The 15,942-nt window shown below is 43.4% G+C and overlaps 1 protein-coding gene across 1 annotated transcript in view; it reads right to left on the reverse strand.

Annotated features, from left to right (window-relative positions):
* The window catches only part of TEX35 (testis expressed 35), a gene marked incomplete at both ends in the record, with an annotated part of 30,500 nt that extends 16,327 nt beyond the window's left edge, over positions 1 to 14,173 (reverse strand). Inside the window, 8 exons of the mRNA XM_082858407.1 lie at positions 521 to 568; positions 925 to 1,117; positions 1,345 to 1,409; positions 10,925 to 10,984; positions 11,690 to 11,746; positions 12,693 to 12,761; positions 13,255 to 13,413; positions 14,135 to 14,173. Coding sequence (XP_082714533.1) covers positions 521 to 568; positions 925 to 1,117; positions 1,345 to 1,409; positions 10,925 to 10,984; positions 11,690 to 11,746; positions 12,693 to 12,761; positions 13,255 to 13,413; positions 14,135 to 14,173 — 690 coding nt within the window. The remainder of the gene's footprint in view (positions 1 to 520; positions 569 to 924; positions 1,118 to 1,344; positions 1,410 to 10,924; positions 10,985 to 11,689; positions 11,747 to 12,692; positions 12,762 to 13,254; positions 13,414 to 14,134) is intronic.
* Between the last annotated feature and the right edge of the window lie 1,769 nt (positions 14,174 to 15,942).

Genomic DNA, 15,942 nt, shown 5'->3' on the forward strand with positions numbered 1-15,942 from the left:
GAAGATTTTACTCTCTGGGTAGAGGGAGACAAGGGCAGGGTGGTATGCAAGAGGGCAGCAAGCATTTGCTGTGCAGCTCAAGGAGTGGGGAGAGGCTGAACCGGAGCCGCTCATAGGTCCTGCGGTGACACTAAGTTGGAACTATGTCCTCAGTCACACAGGAGTTGAAGCACAGATAAATCAGAAAGCATGTCCAGATGCCGAGGGTGAAAAGGATGCCCAGGCCTGGTATGGAAGTTGCCTGTTATATGGGGAGAAAGTCAGGAGCCTGAGGCAAGGTCAGCTCAGCAACTGGCAAGGCACCCTCCACTCCACGGGGGCCTCTAGGCAGCAGCCTCCAGGCTGGGCTAAGCAAGTCCTCCTTCGTGTGCCACGTCCTCTAAGACTGAGTGGATGTGATGTGGGGCAGAGCCTGCATAACCATAACCACGGGTGAGATTTGATGGGAATGCAACCCTGAGCACACTGCCTTTGGGGGGACGGGGCACCGGATTGAGATAAGGGGCTTCCATGGATCTACCTGCCGCTGATTGTAGTTGTTCTTTGGGGCACACAACAAACATTTCTCCTGTGGAGGACAGAAACGGCACCAGAAAGATCATTTTTCCCTGGTCCAAGATGGCCAGGCTGCTGGGCACCTCATCAGGTCTTGCTATAGGAAAGGACAGAACAATACCGTTGCACTTGGGAACAGGTCCATCCAGGGTGGAGTCCTACTTGGTCATGGTTTCGGAATCACCCCATGCCTATAGGGCAAGACCCCAGAGAGGACTCAAGACTAGGGAGGCATCCTGGGGCCAGGAGAGGAGTGGAACCAGTGCTTTAGAGCAAGAGGTAAGAGAGTGAGAGAGCCCAGGGGAGGTCGGGGGGGAACAGAAACCCAGGGGTGTAACACTGAGGCAGGGGCAGGGAGGGCTTCATTACACAGCAGGTATCACATTGGTGAAGGGAATCCATTGGATCTTTTTTTGGTTGTTGTAGTGCCGTCATCTTTTTGTGAAGGGCAAGTGGTACTCCATCAGCTCCATCCATTTTCTTCCGCCGGATCTGTGGGTCTGTGTCCATCTTTCCAATCAGCCTGGGTTCTTGCTGCTCCTTTGGTCCTCTCCTGAGAGGACTGGGGAGTCAGGGAGGGGCAGAACTGGGGAGATAATTTTCAACAGGAAAGGAGATAACCGGTAGCATGGTTGGCCGTGGAAGGCCTTGACTACAAGCCACTGGGGAAGAGAAACCAAGAGAGCTCCTTGAAGGGTCTGGGAGTCCACTGAACCCCGAGGACACTTCGCAAAGCGAAGGGAGGAGATTCTTTAGGGTTGAGGAGAGACGGGTGTAGGTTACACTCACCGCTTGCTATTCTTCTGTATATTTATTAAAACATCCATCTCCTCATCCACATCCTTTTGCATTTCCTTCAAGAGAGAGTTCAAAGCTAAAATCATCATCATGAAGGGCTTTTGAAGTCCCTTTTCCTGCCTCACTCTGCAAACCACTCAGAGACCACCGCAGCATCTTACTTCCTCAAGAATCCTCACCAGCCCTGGGTAGGGTGGCTCATCAGGATGTGCCTGACACGTGCTACCCCTCCCTGTGACCTCACCCATTCCATAGTGAAGCTGAACAGGCAGAGTCATTGGGGGCTTGTCCAAAGTCTCCATGTGAGTCAGAGGCCAGGATCTATTTTACCTGATCTCACACTTGAATAAAACCCTTATCTGCCTTGGTTCAATGCCTATGCAATCTTCCCCAGTGGCGCAGTGGTTAAGAATCCGCCTGCCAATGCAGGGGACACAGGTTCGAGCCCTGGTCTGGGAAGATCCCACATGCCACAGAGCAACTAAGCCCGTGTGCCACAGCTACTGAGCCTGGGCTCTAGAGCCCAGGAGCCACAACTACTGAGCTTGCGAGCTACAGCTACTGGGCCCCACACTCCTGGAGCCCGTGTTCCACAACAAGAGAAGCCACCGCAATGAGAAACCCATGCACCACAACGAAGAGTAGCCCCCGCTCGCCACAATTAGAGAAAGCCCGCGCACAGCAGCAAGGACCCAACACAGCCAAAAATAAATAGATAAAGTAAATAAATTTATAAAAAGAAAACAAACCCCGTGACCTCCCCCCCAAAGACGTTTCTGACACCAGTGTTTTGACCCCTGCCATGTACGTAGATCCTGTGTATCTGCGTTTGTTCCATATTTTACCCAACTCCTGGCAGAAATGGTCAACGCAAAATAAAGTAGACAGTAGCTCAAATGGCACCTCACAGTTATTATTAAGAACTGAAATAATAATAAAATCTTCTTGGCAAATCTTAGATCCGTAAAATTTGACCTGGAAAAATTGGATAGAAATAGTGGTCACAAAGAACTTCTAAGATGGTGACAGTATTAGTGACAATATCTGTTAAGGACAAAAACAGGGTTGGATTGAATATCACAAAATATAAATGAAAAATAATTTGCTTTGGGGCTTCCCTGGTGGCGCAGTGGTTGAGGGTCTGCCTGCCGATGCAGGGGACATGGGTTCGTGTCCCGGTCCGGGAAGATCCCACATGCCGCGGAGCGGCTGGGCCCGTGAGCCATGGCCACTGAGCCTGCATGTCTGGAGCCTGTGCTCCGCAACGGGAGAGGCCACAACAGTGAGAGGCCCGCCTACCGCAAAATAATAATAATAATAATAATAATTTGCTTCTAGGAAAACCATTTTAATAACAAATGAAAGATCTGGGGAGAGTTTACTGATCTGGGGTAGAAAATTGATCAAGGAATTACACCGTCAGGATGGAAATGATTTCCAAAAAATATCTTCTTGAAAAGCATTTAAAAATGTTCGTATACATTTTGAATAAGACATTTGTATTTGTAAATAAAGTCAAATATCCTTGAAGTCAATATTCCCCCGGGTCTAAAACATCAGAGTCAAAATGTCCCATATTCTTAAAAGTCTCACCATCACTTCAAACTCATCACGTTCCAAACTGACCTCTTCACTTTCTCTTCTAAATTAGCTGCTTCCCAACTAGCCTGTCACTGTCACCACTTTTTTCTAATCGTCCAGATTAAAACTTTGGTGTTATCATGCACACTTGCCTCTCCTTCATTCTTTATACTGAATCAATCACCAAGAATGTTGTCTTTCCTTCGCTGCATCTTTCAGATTTTTACCCTTTTCCTTCTGTTTCTACACTTGGTCCAGCTTTCTTCACCTTGAGCAGAGATGCGGCTTCCAGTTTGATATTCTTGCTCCAGACGGCCCCCACCGACTCCCCCGGCGCCCCCAGGCCACCTTGCAAGCAGCTGCCAGCTCAGCTTTCTGAAGTGCTGCTCCTAGCATGTTCTTTGATTAAGAATCTCCAGAGGCCTCTTACTGCTTACACAACCAAGTCCCAACCTGTCTGCCTGTCTTTCAGAAGCTTTCATTATCCACTGCCTTTGTGCCCATTCCATTTTATTTCTCACAGTTTCCCCCCATGATCCCTCTTTTATGACCGATCTCCCCACTGACTGAGAAGCTTCGCGTTCATCCTGCTTCCATGCTGTGTGCAAGCTGTTCCCGTGCCCGAAATAGCCTCCTTTGTGCCTTGTGATACCCAGTCCTACCCACTAACAAAACACTTACTGTGTTTGCATTTTGATATAGAAATAAGACATGCCCTTTGCAGAAAATTTGGACAATACAGAGGAATATAAAAGAAAAAATTAATCTCATCACCTTTCAATAACAGCAATTAACCCTTTTGGTATATTTCTTTCCAGTCTTTTTTCTATATATTTACTTACCAATTTCTTTTCACCTGTTGAGATCAGCCTGTATATATTACTTGCATCTTGCTTTTTTACTTCTCATTAAAAGTATTCTTTCTAAATTCTGTCTCCTATAGTGAATTTTCATTATATAGATGTATCGTAATTCTATTGGCTATTCCTCTACTTTTGAAAATAGTGGTTGTTTACAATTTTTTGCTATTATAAATAATCCTGTGATGAACTTCTTTTTATATATATCCATGCTGGCATTTTGATTATTCTCATAGGTTAAATTCTGAGAAGTCAAGGAGTTGATAAGTCATGGAGTTTTGATATTTTTGATACCTATTGTCTAATTCCTTTTTAGTTTTGTACAATCTTGTACTCCAATCAGCAGTACAAGAGCATTCCTATCTTGCTTTATAATTGTCATAAATTACAACTTGGCTTATTGGAATGTGGCAGTTATCTAAGTATTGTTTTCATTTGCAGTTATTTGATTACTCATGAGGTAAAACTTGTTAATATATTTATTGCTTTTTAGTAATATTCCCCTCTGTGGACTGTTCACATATGCCCTTTGCCCATTTTCCTAGTTGGTTCTTATTGATTGTGTGAGCTTTGTATGTTACAGATAAAAAGCTTTTTTCTATGTCTATCATATTTGTGGAAAATTATTTCTCCAAAACTGTTGCTTACTTTTTCACTCTGTGTATGGTGCTTTTCTGTTATAATTTTTAAATTTTTTGTATTGTTAAACATTAACAATATTTCCTTTGTGATTTCTTCCATTGTAATTATATTTGGACCATCCAGTTAAATACATACTTCTTATTTTTATTTTTAAAATTCACTTTATATACTATTTCAGTTTATAGTGTTAACTGAGTTAAGCTTTTCCCTTATATAGTCAGGCAATATTCTTTTTTTTTTAATTAATCTTTACTGGAGTATAATTGATTTAAAATGTTGTGTTAGTTTTTGCTGTACAGCAAAGTGAATCAGTTATACCTATACATATATCCACTCTTTTTAAAATTATTTTCCCATATAGGTCACTACAGAGTATTGAGAAGAGTTCCCTGTGCTATACAGTAGGTCCTTATTAGTTATATACTTTATATATAGTAGTGTATACATGTCAATCCCAGTCTCCCAAATTATCCCTCCCCCCACCACCATTCTCCCCCCTTGGTGTCCATACATTTCTTCTCTACATCTCTCTCTATTTCTGCCCTGCAAACCGGTTCATCTGTAGCATTTTTCTAGGTTTCACATATATGCATTAATATACAATATTTGTTCTTCTCTTTCTGACTTCACTCTGTATGACAGCCTCTAGACACATCCATGTCTCTACAAATGACCCAATTTTGTTCCTTTTTATGGCTGAGTAATATTCCATTGTATATATGTACCACATCTTCTTAACCATTTGTCTGCCGCTGGGCATTTAGGTTGCTTCCATGACTTGGCTATTGTAAATAGTGCTGCAATGAACATTGGGGTGCATGTATCTATTTGAATTATGGTTTTCTCTGGGTATATGCCCAGTAGTGGGATTGCTGTGTCATATGGTAATTCTATTTTTAGTTTTTTAAGGAACCTCCATACTGTTCTCCATAGTGGCTGTATCAATTTACATTCCTACCAAAGGTGCAAGAGGGTTCCCTTTTCTCCACACCCCCTCCAGCATTTGTTGTTTGTAGATCTTCTGATGATGCCCATTCTAACTGGTGTGAGGTGATACCTCATTGTAGTTTTGATTTGCATTTCTCTAATAATTAGTGATGTTGAGCAGCTTTTCATGCATCTTCTTTGGAGGAATGTCTATTTAGGTCTTCTGCCCATTTTTGGAGTGGGTTGTTTGTTTTTTTTAATATTGAGCTGCATGAGCTCTTTATATATTTTGGCGATTAATCCTTTGTCGGTTGATTTGTTTGCAAATATTTTCTCCCATTCTGAGGGTTGTCTTTTCACCTTGTTTGTACTTTCCTTTGCTTCGCAAAAGCTTTTAAGTTTCATTAGGTCCCATTTATTTCTTTTTGTTTTTATTTCCATTACTCTAGGAGGGGGATCAAAAAAGTTGTTGCTGATATTTATGTCAAAGAGTGTTCTTCCTATGTTTTCCTCTAAGAGTTTTATAGTGTCTGATCTTACATTTAGGTCTCTAATCCATTTTGAGTTTATTTTTGTGCATGGTGTGAGAGAGTGTTCTAATTTCATTCCTTTACATGTAGCTGTCCAGTTTGCCCAGCACCACTTATTGAAGAGACTGTGTTTTCTCCATTGTATATCCTTGCCTACTTTGTCATAGATTAGTTGACCATAGGTGTGTGGGTTTATCTCTGGGCTTTCTATCCTGCTCCATTGACCTATATTTCTGTTTCTGTGCCAGTACCATATTGTCTTGATTACTGTAGCTTTGTAGTATAGTCGGAAGTCAGGGAGTCTGATTCCTCCAGCTCCGTTTTTTTCCCTCAAGACTGCTTTGGCTGTTTGGGGTCTTTTGTGTCTCCATACAAATTTTAAGATTTTTTCTTCTAGTTCTGTAAAAAATGCCATTGGTAATTTGATAGGGATTGCATTGAATCTGTAGATTGCTTTGGGTAGTATAGTCATTTTCACAATATTGATTCTTCCAACCTAAGAACATGGTATATCTCTCCATCTGTTGGTATCACCTTTAATTTCTTTCATCAGTGTCTTATAGTTTTCTGCATACAGGTCTTTTGTCTCCTTAGGTAGGTTTATTCCTAGGTATGTTATTCGTTTTGTTGCAATGGTAAATAGGAGTGTTTCCTTAATTTCTCTTTCAGATTTTTCATCATTAGTGTATAGGAATGCAAGAGATTTCTGTGCATTAATTTTGTATCCTGAAACTTTACCAAATTCATTGATTAGCTCTAGCAGTTTTCTGGTGGCATCTTTAGGATTCTCTATGTATAGTATCATGTCATTTGTAAACAGTGACAGTTTTGCTTCTTCTTTTCCAATTTGTATACCTTTTATTTCTTTTTCTTGTCTGATTGCCATGGCTAGGACTTCCAAAAGTATGTTGAATAATAGTGGAGAGAGAGGACATCCTTGTCTTGTTCCTGATCTTAGAGGAAATGCTTTCAGTTTCTCACCATTGAGAATGATGTTTGCTGTGGGTTTGTCATACATGGCCTTTATTATATTGAGGTAGGTTACCTTCTGGAGTGGTTTTATCATAAATGGGTGTTGAATTTTGTGCATCTATTTTCTGCACCTATTGAGATGATCATATGGTTTTTATTCTTCAATTTGTTAATATGGTGTATCACATTGATTAATTTGCATATATTGAAGAATCCTTGCATCCCTGGGATAAATCCCACTTGATCGTGGTGTATGATCCTTTTAATGTGTTGTTGGATTCTGTTTGCTAGTGTTTTGTTGAGGATTTTTGCATCTATATTCATCAGTGATATTGGTCTGTAATTTTCTCTTTTTGTAGTATCTTTCTCTGGTTTTGGTATCAGGGTGATGGTGGCCTCGTAGAATGAGTTTGGGAGTGTTCCTTCCTCTGCAATTTTTTAGAAGAGTTTGAGAAGGATGGGTGTTAGGTCTTTTCTAAATGTTTGATAGAATTCACCTGTGAAGCCATCTGGTCCTGGACTTTTGTTTGTTGGAAGATTTTTAATCCCAGTTTCAATTTCATTACTTGTGAGTGGTCTGTTCATATATTCTATTTCTTCCTGGCTCAGTCTTTGAAGGTTATACCTTTCTCAGAATCTGTCCATTTCTTCCAGGTTGTCCATTTTATTGGCATAGAGTTGCTTGTAGTAGTCTCTTAGGATGCTTTGTATTTCTGCGGTGTTTGTTGTAACTTCTTTTTCATTTATAATTTTATTGATTTGAGTCCTCTCCCTCTTTTTCTTCATGAGTCTGGCTAATGGTTTATCAGTTTTGTTTATCTTCTCAAAGAACCAGCTTTTAGTTTTATTGATCTTTGCTCTTGTTTTCTTTGTTTCTTTTTCATTTATTTCTGCTCTGATCTTTATGATTTCTTTCCTTCTGCTAATTTTGGGTTTTGTTTGTTCTTCTTTCTCTAGTTCCTATAGGTATAAGGTTAGATTGCTTATTTGAGATTTTTCTTGTTTCTTGAGGTAGGCTTGTATTGCTATAAACTTCCCTCTTAGAACTGCTTTTGCTGCATCTCATACGTTTTGGATCGTCATGTTTTTGTTGTCATTTGTCTAGGTATTTTTTAATTTCCTCTTTTATTTCTTCAGTGACCTCTTGGTTATTTAGTAACATATTGTTTAGCCTCCATGTGTTTGTGTTTTTTACCTTTTTCCCTCCTGTAATTGATTTCTAATGTCATAGCATTGTGGTCAGAAAAGATGTTTGATATGATTTCAATTTTCTGAAATTTACTGAGGCTTGATTTGTGAACCAGGATGTGATCTATCCTGGAGAATGTTCCATGCGCACTTGAGAAGAAAGTGTAATCTGCTGTTTTTGGGTGGAATGTCCTATAAATATCAACTAAATCTATCTGGTCTGTTGTGTGTCATTTTAACCTTATGTTTCCTTATTTATTTTCATTTTGGATGATCTGTCCATTGGTGTAAGTGAGGTGTTAAAAGTCCCCCACTATTATTCTGTTACTGTCGATTTCCTCCTTTACAGCTGTTAGCAGTTGCCTTATGTGTTGAGGTGCTCCTATGTTGGGTGCATATATATTTATAACTGTTATATCTTCTTGGATTGATCCCTTGATGATTATGTAGTGTCCTTCCTTGTCTCTTGTAACATTCTTTATTTTAAAGTCTATTTTATCTTATATGAGTATTGCTACTCCAGCTTTCTTTTGATTTCCATTTGCATGGAATATCTTTTTCCATCCCCTCACTTTCAGTCTGTATGTGTCCCTAGGTCTGACGTGGGTCTCTTGTAGACAGCATATATATGGGTCTTGGTTTTGTATCCATCCAGTGAGCCTGTGTCTTTTGGTTGGGGCATTTAATCCATTCACATTTAAGGTAGTTATCGATACGTATGTTCCTATGACCGTTTTCTTAATTGTTATGGGTTTGTTTTTGCAGGTCCTTTTCTTCTCTTGTGTTTCCCACTTAGAGAAGTTCCTTTAGCATTTGTTGTAGAGCTGATTTGGTGGTGCTGAATTCTCTTAGCTTTTGCTTGTCTGTAAAGCTTTTGATTTCTCCATCAAATCTGAATGAGATCCTTGCCAGGTAGAGTAATCTTGGTTGTAGGTTCTTCCTTTCCATTACTTTAAATATATCATGCCACTCTCTTTTGGCTTGTAGAGTTTCTGCTGGGAAATCAGCTGTTAACCTTATGGGAGTTCCCTTGTATATTATTTGTCATTTTTCCCTTGCTGCTTTCAATAATTTTTCTTTGTCTTTAATTTTTGCCAATTTGATTACTATGTGTTTCGGCGTGTTTCTCCTTGGGTTTATCCTGTATGGGACTCTCTGCGATTCCTGGACTTGGGTGGCTATTTCCTTTCCCATGTTAGGGAAGTTTTTGACTATAATCTCTTCAAATGTTTTCTCTGGTCCTTTCTCTCTCTCTTCTCCTTCTGGAACCCCTATAATGCTAATGCTGTTGCATTTAATATTGTCTCAGAGGTCTCTTAGTCTGTCTTCATTTCTTTTCATTCTTTTTTCTTTATTTCGTTTCGCAGCAGTGAATTCCACCATTCTGTCTTCCAGGTCACTTATCCGTTCTTCTGCCTCAGTTATTTTGCTATTGATTCCTTCTAGTGTATTTTTCCTTTCAGTTATTGTATTGTTCATCTCTGTTTGTTTGTTCTTTAATTCTTTTAGGTCTTTGTTAAACATTTATTGCATCTTCTCGATTTTTGCCTCCATTCTTTTTTTCTTTTAATTTATTTTTGGCTGCGTTGGGTCTTTGTTACTGTGCCTGGGCTTTCTCTAGTGGCGGCGAGCCGGGGCTACTCTTCGTTGAGGTGCGCAAGCTTCTCATTGCGGTGGCTTCTCTTGTTGCGGAGCACGGGCTCTAGGCACATGGACTTCAGTAGCTGCAGTGCGTGGGCTCAGTAGTTGTGGCTCGAGGGCTCTAGAGCGCAGGCTCAGTAGTTGTGGCGCATGGGCTTAGTCACTCCGTGCCATGTGGGATCATCCTGGACCAGGGGTCAAACCCGTGTTCCCTGCACTGGCAGGTGGATTCTTAACCACTGTGCCTCCAGGGAAGTCCGCAGACCTCATATTAAGAGGTTCTGATATAATTGCTATGGGGTGCAGCCAGGTGTAAAGAGGAGCTGTTCAAATCCACAGTACAGGTGATATCAGCACATAGCCAATGTTAATAACTACTGCTAAAGTGCTAAGGACCTGGTTCTCATCAGGAGCAAGCATCTGAATCACTTAAGAGTTTTGAGCAACTGTGCCCAAACTTGGAGGTTTTTATTCAGTTCATCTGGGCCAGGGCCTGGGTAAATGGACTTCAGAAATCCTCCGAAGTGATTCTCAGTGCATCCCTGGCAGAGAGGCTGTTACAGGATTATCTATGTTGGCTTCTTCATTTGTCTGGTTATCCTTGGGCTGTACCACCTTAATTTGATTATTAAGTTGGCTTCATTACGATTTTAATATCTGGTAGAAGTAATGCCCCCTTACAACTCTTGAAAAATTTATAAATAAATGCTTTTGTCTATTTATGCTTCTGCATTTGTTGTTCTCAAACTTCTACCTGGGGAACGCGAACAAAACCCCAGGGTGCCAGGCCCATCAACACAGGGCCTGAGCTCTGTTTCCTATATTTGTGCTCCTGGTGATTCTGAAACCCACCAACGTCTGTAAACTGCTATTCTAGAATCTAGATGATCCTTTTAGTAATTATTGAGTTCAAAAATAATCTTACTGGGCTCTTGGTTAGATTCACATTAAACTTCCAATGCTGCCTTAAGACTCACCTTAAGGCTCACTTCCTCTAAAAGGACTTTTCTGGTTACCCCAACCCACATTCGTTACTCACTTCTCTAAACCCCTGGTTAGTTGACAACCAGTCATCATTTAGCTTGGTACTTACTTGTTATTTAATTCTTTTTTGCAATAGAGTTTGGGTCTCTTATTAAGCTGTAAGCACTTGCAGGGCAGGCTCTGGCATCTCCTTGCATGATTCCTCGTATGGTACTGGCCCATGGAGGGCACTCAGTAAATGCTTACCTTTATAATCTCCACAAATTCCTGGAGTTTTTCAAATTCCTGGTCCATTACATCTTTTATCTAGTGAGGAAGAAAGGCAAAGAGCACATCATTGAATGTGGAGTTGTCTTTCAGGCATTTTAAGCTAAGGGCTGCAGCTGCTCCCCTGGAATGAGCTAGATAAAGATTAAGGAATGTTCTAATAATGGCCTACTAAAGCCACTTTCTTCCCAAGAGTCTGTGAAGGGACTAGGGTGAGTGTATCATCAAGTCAACACCAGCAGCAGCCTTGGCACAGCTTGGATCTGGTCATTGCAAGGCTGCCATGTGGAGCTCAGACCACAGCTTCAATTACACATTCTTGCTTGAGCATTTCCTTTGTTCATAAATATGCTATAAGTGATTCCGTCAGAGAAACAAGAAGAGGATTCTTGCTCTGCAGCTCGCTCAGGGGAGGAGTATTAGGACAATGGAATTGGTCCCTGACTGCCCCCCAATTCCAGGTCAGCCCCTCTCACTCTGTCACTAAGGTTGTGTCTCCCCACCCTTATCAATGAGATATCTTAGAGAGCCCTTATCATTCAAAATTTGGGTTTAAGCACGAAACAAGTAAGAAACAGATAACCTAAGCTGCTGACACTTAAACATTCTAGGGGATTTGGGCTCAGTTGGTTTGATTGCTTTTTCCATGCAATTTCTGATTTTCTTTACTATTCAAAGTTAGGCACTGCATTTTCCTTGAAGCTACACTTTTTCTCCGTGAGCTGAAAAGTCTCATCCTGTTACCTGTTTTATCTCCTTCATTTTTTCCTTGAGCTCTTCCCTCACCTCCCTGAGTTCATTCTGAGAAAATAAAATAGAGAAGGAGTGAAGAAATGTCTTGGATGGAAGGGAAACAGTCAAAAGGAGGAAAGGAAAGATCCTGGGGCATTGCCAAAAGAGGAGCAGAGAGATAGATGCCAGCAGGGAGGAAAGAAAGGATGCTATTAAGAAAATAGGATAGTGGGACACACAGACATCCAGTACCTCCAGATGTGATGCACTTTGAAAAGGTCATACTTTCACTCCTGTGGTGTGAGAACCAAAAAATGTATGGCCTAAGTCTAATGGTGAGGAAGCATCAGACAACCCAAATTCAGGGTCATTCTACAAAATAAATGATTTGTCATCAAAAATGACAGTGTCCTAAAAGACAAGGTCGAAGAACTGTTCCAGACGAAAAAAGACTGAAGAGACATGGAAACTAGATGCAAGGTGTGATTCTGGATTGGATCCCAGACCAAAAAAGATATCTTCTCTTTTGTTATGAAAGACATTAGTGGGATAACTGGTGAAATTAGAATAAGGGCTGTAGGTGAGAACTGTATCAACATTAATTTCCTGCTTTTGATGTTTGGATAATTGTACTGTGGCTGTGTAAGAGAGTGTTCTTGTTTTGAGGAAATATATACCGAAATTTGAGAGAACCACTTGCTCGCAGATGGTTCAGGAAATATATATGTTATATATAGGTGTGTGAATATGAAAGAGAGAAGAAAAACCCAAGATAAAATGCCAACATTTGGGAATCTGGGGGAAGGGTATACTAGAACTCATTGTACCATTTTTTGGAAAATATTCTGTAAGTCTGAAATTATTTTAAAATAGAGAGAACCAGAAGGAAAGGAGTCACAGGGGCTGGAGCAGAACTGTAGATGCTGGCAGTTCACCTGCTGCAGAAGTTGTTCTGTTGGCCCCACCTGTTCACTGGGCTGATCCAACTTCCTGTCTCCTGGGTCCACACACCTACCTTTATCTCCTTTGTCCCTCCTGGTTTGGTAAATGGCCCTTCTTGTTTAGCTCCTTTGTAGTCATATGTCTGTTGGTTGGAAACAGAGACACAGAATATTGGAAACTGCAGGCGTGGGAGGGTGAGGCAGGAGGGATGACCCCGAGTTTCTGCTCCTGCCTTTGGGTCAGCACTGGTCTCACCTGTGCAGGAGTTTCCTCCATCCTTCTCCCCTCTCTGAGCTCATCTCATTCCACTCCCTTCCTGGCCCACTGGGCCTCAGCTTTCTGTCCCCTCCACAGACATACTCATTCCCACCTCAGGGCCTCTGTGCGCACTGCTTTTTCCGCCCACAGCGCTTGTCCTCAGCCCTCCAGGGGCCGCAGGCTTGTCCTACAGCTCTCAGCTCAGAGGAAGGCCTTCCTGATGCCCTCAACCCCCAGCAGCCCCCCCAGTCACATCTCCCTATTTTAATTCCCTGCATCATAGGTAAAACTGCTGAATTTTTCCTTATTTATTTAGGTATCCGCTTTGTTCTGTGAGAGCAGAGAGCTTGTCTCTCTCTCAATATATCCGCCAGCATCTGGGACAAGTCTTGGCCACCAGGGACAGCGAATGACCCCTGACTCCAAGTCACCTCCTCATGCGTCTCAGGCCTGGCTGCCGGTATGGCCTCAAACAAGCTTCTTACTCTGATCAGCTCTGGCTTCAATTCCAGGCAAACTGCCTTGTAGTTCTTGTTCTGCAGAGACAGGAGGCTGGGATTCACGCTGCCAGGCATCAGGACTGGGGAGGACCCTCCACCCACCCGACCCTGCCTGTCCAACTGCGCTTAGGCTCAGGCCCACATACCCCCAGCGCCTGGGCCAAGATAACTCACATTTTCTCATGCTCTACTCCTCTCATGAGTGACACCTGCCTGTTCGGCAGGCAGCCCTCTCCCTGGGGAGCTGGCGGGGGTGAGGGCTGGTGGGGACACTTTAAGATAACTCAAGGAAGCCGTCTAAGTATTTTTTCAGGAGCATTGACTTTGGAGGTAGACAGACAGACTTGAATTCTAGTCTCAGCTGCCCTCCTTACCAGCTGTGTTGACTTAGGCACGTTATTTAGCTTCTCTGAGCCTTCACTTCCTCGTCTGTAAATTGTGGATGATAATTACCTTTATCTGATGAGGTTCTTGTGTGCCTTAAACACGCGGGTAAGATGCGGGCCTGGCTGGGGTCATGGCTCCGGAGTGGCCGGGATAGGGGTGGGGCATTTCGGTGCTCCTTTTCCTGGCGGGGGTCCTTCCCACCCCAAGCCCAGGGGTCCATTCCCCACCCTCCTTCCCGCCTGAGAGGCCACATCATGCTCAGAGGTAGAAAGAAAAGCCGAGGGTTCGTTGGGGACTCTCTGTACCCCCCAACTCCATCCAGTGAGAGTTCAAAGAGGCCCCACATTGGCCAGCAACGTTTCTCCTTTACCAGGTTTGTTTTCTTCAGTTCTGCCCTCTTGGCCGACATGATGGAGGAGGCCAGAGTGTTCTTCAACTTCCCAACCTCCCCACAATGGGCCCCCGGGACCAGGCCACTGCAGGTTATAGGCTGAGGTGAGGGCAGGATGCCCACCTCTCTGTGTGTGGAACAGCTGAGGTCACAATGCCCAGGACCTGCATGCTGGCCGCAGTGTCGCTGCAACTTTGAGCCTGGGGTGCCTCGGCCGCTGAGAAGAGGACCTCAGGTCGGGTTCCAAAGCCACGAAGTCTCCCTCCTGCAAGGGGAGAGGGGCTGTCCTGGAAAGCCCACCCTGAAGGACCACAGCCAAGCACAAGGTACGCCCCAGGAAAAGCAAAAATTGCCGGCTCCTTTCCCAGAGGGACTCACCCAAAGACCAGGAGGAGGTGTCTGCCCTCAACAACGAGCTTCTCCTGGAAGGCCACACACCTGCTCTCCTGACCCTTCCTCGAGCCTAAAGCTATTTTGGGTTGGGATGCCCTGAAGTCTCTCCGGTTCAAGGTGCACGTACTGTGCTAATCCAGGGCTCTCTGTGCTGGGGGAGGGGTGCCAGTCTCGGCAGGACGATCTCTGATGCCCAGGCCTGACTGCACAGCTGGCTCTGTCCCCTCTCCCCTCCTACACCCAACTCCATTCTTTCCTCCTGGTTTTTCTACTATCCTGGAAGAGCGTTAGGGCAAGAAGCAGTATGTGGACAGTGCAGTTGGTGAAAAGCCCAGATGACGGGCGATGAAGAATACTGAGGCCATCCTGAGGGTAACTATGATTTGTGTTTTGAGAGTCAAAGGGATGTAGCCTCCCTGGGACCTAAAATTATTCAGCATTCAGGTTAGCAAGCCTAACTGGACGCTGAATAATTCTCTTTCCTCTTATCCTTGGGCACGCCTTCTTCCCTCTACTACCTGCTACAGAAAGGGCCAACTTGGAAATTCCTAGAACAGACAGTACAGGAAATGATGCAAATTGCACGTGAAGTGCGTGTCTGCACCCCGCACGTGACTTTTCACCCTCACCTTCCCACTTCCTGCGCCTATGCCTGTCCTTCCCAGAGGCGCTGAGCATTGGAGCTTCTTCGGAGTCACTTGCAGCATTTCTGATGCATTTCCTAGGGGGTTATTTTGCAGCTCCCAACCTGGTGAGAGCCTTCAATCTCAGCCCATCACAACCAAAGAAGAACGTCTGTCACTGTTCAGTGGGGGAGGGGAAGAGATGGGAGGGGAGGAGAGGAAGTGGCGGGGAGCTTCCCAAGCTCCTCTCCCCCTTGTAAATGAGGGGTTGGAAAGCTAAGGTCCTTTGACCACTGTGCTTGGTCCTCCCAGATCCGCTGGCCACATGGCAGGAGGGCCCTTTCTCCACAGGTTTCCAAAGTTCCCATAGGCTTGAGCAGGAAACTACAGTGAAAATGATGGTCTCCTTCTCAACGTTTACCAGCTCTGCGAAAATGGGCACCTTCTCGTCTTTGTTTGGGGTTGAACTCCTCCTGGGCCTGCAGCGAAGTGTCCTTTGCTTGGCTGAGCAGTTGTTAAATGAGTCTCCTCTTGGCCAAGCATGTCACATGAGCCCACTGGCCCATATAGCAGGAAATTGGGTGTGAAAGGAATCAAGGTCTCATTGTGAAAACTGCTTTGTAAAGTAGAAAATTATACACACACACACACACACACACACACACACACACATCATCATCATCATCATCATCATTTGGACAGAAATTTAACTACAGACCCACAGCTCCAGGCTTGTGCCTTCGTATAGTACTTGCTATTCATGTCTTCAAA

The sequence above is a fragment of the Leucopleurus acutus genome (assembly GCF_964270905.1).
Source record: "Leucopleurus acutus genome assembly, chromosome: 2".
NCBI classification, from domain to species: Eukaryota; Metazoa; Chordata; class Mammalia; order Artiodactyla; family Delphinidae; genus Leucopleurus; species Leucopleurus acutus.